This window comes from Perna viridis, chromosome 3 (genome assembly GCF_037379345.1).
Source record: "Perna viridis isolate PV_CMFRI_1.1 ecotype Kerala chromosome 3, ASM3737934v1, whole genome shotgun sequence".
Classification (NCBI taxonomy): Eukaryota; Metazoa; Mollusca; class Bivalvia; order Mytilida; family Mytilidae; genus Perna; species Perna viridis.
Window position 1 is genome coordinate 18776060 of NC_142447.1, and position 6732 is coordinate 18782791.

Genomic DNA, 6732 nt, shown 5'->3' on the forward strand with positions numbered 1-6732 from the left:
TTTGGATCTTCTTTTACATTCGATTCTAAAGTGCTACTTGATACTACTTGTAACACGTATACAGCATACCGGATTTCTCAATATTGATTTCATTACTACTTTCTTTATCACATGCAAACTATACAACATTATGCTACCAGATTATTATATGGCCAGTTCAATATATTATCCGTTTACTTCGTATTACATAAACAAATTTAGTTTATTAACAAGTATAAGCTGTATATAATGAGTCGAACAAGTAAAGTGGATCATTTTAACAAACTGACAAGTGAGGAGATAAAGCAATATGAGAGGACTTGGATTTATTCTGTTCTTGTTCATTTTTACCAAACAAAGCGAGTCTGCTTGCCGTATTTTACCAAGAACTGGTAAGTTTAAACTGAAATTAACCTAGTCCTTTTACTTTTCACTTAAAAAGCAGTGCTCGCAAAAAAAAAGGATTTACAAAAGGCATCAAAGTATCAAGTAATAACATGGTCATCCATGTTGTACATTACATGGAATGGAACTTCAGGGTTTCGGGGTTTTGACGTTTTTGATATTGTTTACGAGACTCCAGGGACGGTGAATATTTCCGAATTTGTGGGAAGACCTTTTTATGATTTTATTTTTTTTATGATTTGATTCCTTTTCCCTGACACAATAAGGAATTTATTCCATAGTAGATAAAATGTATTTACATAGGTGTTTGATTTTTCAACCATACCACATAACATATAATGATGACGAACAATAATAACTATAATTTTAAGTATTAAATGAATTTATTTGTAGGTTATATGCTAATCCTGTTCAGTATAATATAAAAATGATTCGTTACGAATTTGCTTGCTGGATCACTAACTTGCTCATCTGTCAAACGTCAAGATTAAATCTCCGTAAGCTTTCTCGTGATTGCTGTGTTGTTTTTATCCAATAGATTATCCCCGTTTATACCTTTTTTTATTATGAGATTTTTTTTTCATTTCGTCAAAAATTTCAGTATTACAAATTTCAAAAAATATAAATACTGAGGCTTTGTTCCTTGTATTGTACGTGGTAGAACATCTCAGTGATGGATTTGACTCCATGGTTTGGATAAATATGGTTTTGAGTACTTCTAGTTAACAATTAATTTTAGATTTTTTATCTCTTATATATTTGATTCCAATGCTGGTGATCAAATTTTATTACTTTAAACACGTGTACACCTTTTGAAATATGCACTTTGTAAATATATGGTTATTTTATGTATGATAGGTATTGTAAACAGTACTTCTATTCGACGTGTCATAGTTGGCCTTTCCCCTTTCGTCTATCTAGGACTTGACTTTTTATGAGCAAATCGGCGGGTGTTTCTAGAAATTCAGATGACTCTTACCCTACCGGTGCACATGGTCCAGCCTCCCAGTATTTAGTGGAGTCCGAATTGTTCATTTACTTTTGTTACTTTGTATATATCGTTTTAGTTACTTTACGTTCTTTGTTGTATTTGTCTGTTTTCCAATGTCTGGTCTCTGTCCCTGGATTACATTCTTTTGATTTCAGCTAGAATCGTGGTTCCCATGATTATTCTTCTAATATATTTAAAATATTTGTCCGTGTCAGTTTTTAAAACAACATTAAAGAAATTGAGTTAAACTACATGAAAGTTTCTTGAAGAATGAGTGCATGTGTATATCTTCCAACGAAATATAATTTCTTTTTTTAATTAAATTTGAGGATAAATACATGTGTATTACGCAAAGGTATAATTCAAATTCTTTTTCATTTTAATAATGGAATCATACAAAAAAAAAAAAAAAACCACGACAAATATTTTATCATTAAAAAATCCATACTGTTCCAATATCCCTTTTTTTCCATTTGAATATCAATTATAAACCACAAATAAAATGTTGGACTTAAATCGTTCTTATTGTCGTTTCAGGACAGTTTAATGGATGTCCAGTATCTGTTAATGGTGTCAATGTTGTCATTCTTGTCAATTCGACAGTTGAAATCATGCAACCAACGTGTGAACGGTGCGATTGTGGTAACACTGGGGCCTCTTGTTGCTCGTATGTTTGCTTAAAGTTTCTACTTATTACCAGCTAAACATCAAATAGTTCTTTGAGATGTGAATACTTTTTATGTAGTTTGTATACTAATTACAGGCTAAATATCAGGTAGCATTTTAAGGTTTAAATATATTTAGTACTTTAGTACAGACAAATACAAATTGTTTATGAGTCCCGCTGTCGTACTTAAATGCATTTTCATTTAATGTCTTCAGGACAAAATATGAAAATATAATGTTTTTTTTGCTCGAATTATATGGAACATGATTGTTTATTAAAAAAAAATGATTGGTAAGAAATAAACAGCTGTATCATGAGTGCATAATACGACAGTCCCGATATATACACCAATTGAACAAGTTGTGTTCATCATAACTAACAAATCTGTAAAGTTAAAATCAATACAAGAAAAACATTTTTGCGATATGATGCGACAAGCACAAGCAGCTCAGCGGAAAACAAATGAACGCAATCCAGGGACAAAGACCAGCAGAAAAAACATGCACACACAACAGAGACAATGCTGTGTGAGAGAAAGAGAACTGTCGATTGTTGAATGAGGATGTGGTGTAAAACATACAGGACTTGGACTGTCAATTGTTGAATGGGAATGTTTTGTGGTAGATAGGGAACTGTCAATGTTGTGTGAGAGAAAGAGATCTATCCATTGTTGAATGGAAATGTTGTGTGAGAGATAGGAAACTGTTAATTGCTGAATGGACATTATTGAATAGGAAGGAGAATCTTGTGGTAAGGTTGAATAGAATTATGCTAATTATTAAATTATGAAAACTTTGAAAAACAGTGTGATATGTCACTAACTTTTAAACATTATTGTTTGATACGGGTGGCTTTTTTGCCAATTAAACCACCGGAAGAGAAGTAATATTCTGGTTAATGAAGGGTAAATATAGGTTTTCATATTAATTTGAATTCTTTTCATCACCCTTTTTAGTCGGTATCATGTCGTCTAGAGTAAATAAGTACTACTCAGCATGTTTCATAGCTGCAACGGCGGGAAGATTTCTAAATACAAGAGCCTCCCAGGAGACTGAATCGCTCACCTGGTTTAATATTGTATTTCAATGGCAATAAATTTAACAAGAAGTCGTCTAACAATTCTGACTCAAGAAGACTTTGGCAGGACTTATCATAAGGACCATTACAAACATTACATTACATTGGCTTAAAAAATTAAAATGTAAATTTGACTAGATAGATCTCATCATGCTGAACATTTTTTACCCTATGTCAGAATTTGGCTAAACTTAATGGTTCTGGAGATATATGCGAAAAACTATTGTCTGGTCCCTGTCTTCTATTTTTAGTAACGTCAGCCATATTTTTTGACGGATCAAAAATCTAAACATAAAATTTGTGCAAGATACACCAAGGAACATTCATATTCAGTTAAATTCCAATCGGTCAAGTAGGGTCAGAGGAGAAGATTTTTGAAAGAAATAACATTAAAAAGAGCAAAAAAAAAAAAAAAATGCCGAGAAGGAAAATAACTCCTAAATGGCTTGACATATTAAAATGAAAATTGGACCACAGATAGATCTAATTATGTTGTACACTTTTACCCTATGTCAGAATTTGGCAAAACCTAACAATTTTGGAGATATATGTGAAAAACTACAGTCTGACCCCTGTTCTATTTTTAGTAACCGCGGCCATGTTTTTTGACGGATCAAAAATCTAAACATAAATTTTGTGCAAGATACCCTAAGGAACATATGTGCAAATTTCATAAAATTCCGCTCGGTAGTTTCAGAGGAGATGATTTTTGAAAAAATTGTTAACGGACGACGACGACGACGGATGCCAAGTGATGGCCAGGTGAGCTAAAAATAGGTTCCTTTTAAGAAAATATGTGTGGCAAAATAAAGTATATTCCCGTGCTGTTAGACTTCCGCTTTTGTTTTAGGGTTTTTGTATAATAAAAAATATATATAAAAGTATACAATTCAGAGAAAAGTATCCATACTAGTAGATTATCTACTGACAGCCAACTCGATAGTCTCATGGTAGCGTGACTGCCTCACTGATGAAGATTGCCGGTTTGGTCCTAAATCAAGTTATATCAAAGACTTTATAATTATAGTCCACGGCCTCTCAAACAAGCATGCAGTATAGAGGGGACCGGCTGACGGATTGACCCAGGAACAGAATGTGTCTTCTGTGAGCTAGTCTATCAAAATCCAGTCATGTGTGTCGTTCTCGTCAAGAAATACATAATAAAATAAATGTAACTTAAGTTTCTATGTGATAACAATCAACAAGTCAATCAATCAATTGATCAATAAAGATGTCCGATTAAAATATGAAATGTAATTGTGTTCATATTCCTTTAGTGTATTTAACTTTCGGTCATTTCTTTATACTGAAAATAATGATTTTAATTTTTCTTATATCATTTTTCACAATGTAATATTTTATTTGCAGGTTATATGGAACCCCGACAAGTTTCCCGGACGACTGTAAACTGATTTACGTTGGGTGTCAACCATTTGTTGTTAAGAAAAACGATTCTACCGTCCTATGTCCAGTATTTGGCATAGTCGGATAATCTGAAGAAAAGTTTTCGCCAATTAAAAAAAAAACTTAATGATTTTTCATTTCTTAAATGAATGCAAACATAAATCGATCTTCAGAGTTTAACAATATAAACATATATTCCACTTCAAAAAGAAAACTAGTTGGACTCATTAATCAAATAAATGTACCGCGTTAGAAAGTTTTATGTACAGAATAAAATCAGATGTCTAGTCCTTATCGAAAAAGTTCTTCATCCACTTTCGTCATCATATTATCCGACGAGATAAAAAAAGCTGTACAATGTTTGAAAGTCGTGACAATAACGATATTAAACCAGCAGACAAAGAGAGTGCCATAGTTCTCACTGATAAAACTGAATACATCTCAGAGGGAGAGTTTTGAATGAAACCCCTTAATGGTCCTACTAAGTCATTTGGAATTGAAAAATGAAAAAAATGTAAGGAAAGGAGCATAACTGGAAAATAGCTAGAGTACCTAAAACCTGAACTTGTTTGCTTACTACCTAAAGTTCACAAAAAAGTTCTTCTTTAACGACCGATAGATTATATTAATGGTCATTCCACCGAAAGAATATCGAAAGAATTGGTTGATTACCATTCATGTCATCTGGTTCAAATGCTCTCGTCCTATTTACAAGATACAACAGATTATTTGCTAAAAATGAATCTATGAACCCTTTTCCTCCTGAAATACTTCTGGTCTTTCTAGATGTCATTTCACTATATACTGTTACAAAATAGGGTTTAGGTCATTAGGTTTATATTGAAGATATATTTTTGAGTGTCACTCAGGTTCCTTTTTCTTGTTTGTTCGTGTCCGTCTGAGTGAAGTCATGCGCGATATGGACAATTTGAACATAATTATATGATTGTATTTGTATTATTGTATTGAGATTATTATGGGAATGTTTTCTAAGGGCCAAGACAGTTCGTTCTCATTGTTGCATCCCTCGTGTCCAGTCAGTCCCAAGCTGTCGACCAGTACCCAGCCTTATTTCGTCTATTTATTCATATTTCTCACCTGTCATTTATATTCATATATTCTGCTAAGGAATATAATGTTATGGGCTTATTTTCCCCGCATTATAAGCTATAGTAGGTCCCGTCTTCCTTCTTTTCCATCCCGTTATTATATTTTTCCCCTCGATGTCAACCATGTTTGTATTTGGCAGACCGGAAGTAATTAGTTGGGAGAATGTAGACTTCTGTGGGAATGCAAAAATTTCTTAACCAATCATATCGTTTGGAGGCTCACGAGGATAAATCAATGATATTAGACGAATCCCCACATTCCTTAAAGTGGGCCTAAAATTTCCAACAAGTGGGGCAGTTATATATAAACTGTGGGCCGGCGTCCTGAAATGAATCCTGGTAGAATTATTCTGAGAGTAGTTAGTACTATTCAGCTCGATTTTGACCACCGAGCGCTACCAGCAAGCCAGGAGAACAACACCCGAGGTGTGCCCCTGTATTTTTAGTAGTAAATATTTTTACTACGACCTGACCTTGACATAACCTATAGACCCTAGCAGCCCGTATCATATTTAGGGGACCTCTGTTTATACTTTAACGTTCAGTGGTAGGGTTTTAACATTGTATATATTGTATGTATTAAATTATTGACTCCTGAGAGGTTAATAAATGTTATTTATAAGTTGAAATTCTGTTGAGTTGTTCAGAACAAGTATATGGAAATACCTTCAAAAGCCACGCTACCAGTGAAATACCATTTTACCATACACTTGCGCTTGAAATATACCTACACACCCGTGAGAGCGTAACTGTTACAATACTTACATCTCCGTTGTTGACGGTTAGAAATGAAACAAGTCACAATAGAATTCCATTTGTTTTGCAAATTGTAAAAACGAACATCCATCAATTAAATTCACCCATTCAAATTTTGGATAACGCTACTTTTGTTCAAGTCGGCAATATGACAATCTGGTAGAAGAGAAAAAAAATTTAAGCCTTGTTACACTCCAGGAGAGAGTCGTTCTTGCGGAGACAAACACAAGTTGTTAATTTTCACCAGTACAGTCATTGTTCGGAGAACTTCAACCAACCGTCATAATAATTGTGGAATAAAAACTTTTTGAAGCGATCCACAAAAGTTGAAACGGGGGGATTTC

At 33.5% G+C, this 6732-nt stretch overlaps 1 protein-coding gene across 1 annotated transcript; it reads left to right on the top strand.

The window, feature by feature from the left end:
• Positions 1-231: 231 nt before the first annotated feature.
• LOC148621314 (beta-microseminoprotein-like) lies at positions 232-4650 on the top strand. Its single transcript, XM_088575491.1, has 3 exons — positions 232-371; positions 1913-2042; positions 4488-4650. The coding sequence occupies exons 1-3, from the start codon at positions 290-292 to the stop codon at positions 4609-4611; spliced, it is 336 nt and encodes a 111-aa protein (XP_088431617.1). The 5' UTR covers positions 232-289; the 3' UTR covers positions 4612-4650.
• Positions 4651-6732: the final 2082 nt, after the last annotated feature.

Coding starts and splice junctions, on each gene's coding strand:
- LOC148621314 (XM_088575491.1), top strand. CDS start 290: ATGAGAGGACTTGGATTTATTCTGTTCTTGTTCATTTTTACCAAACAA. Junction 372..1,912: donor CCGTATTTTACCAAGAACTG/GTAAGTTTAAAC, acceptor TTGTCGTTTCAG/GACAGTTTAATGGATGTCCA. Junction 2,043..4,487: donor ACTGGGGCCTCTTGTTGCTC/GTATGTTTGCTT, acceptor TTTTATTTGCAG/GTTATATGGAACCCCGACAA.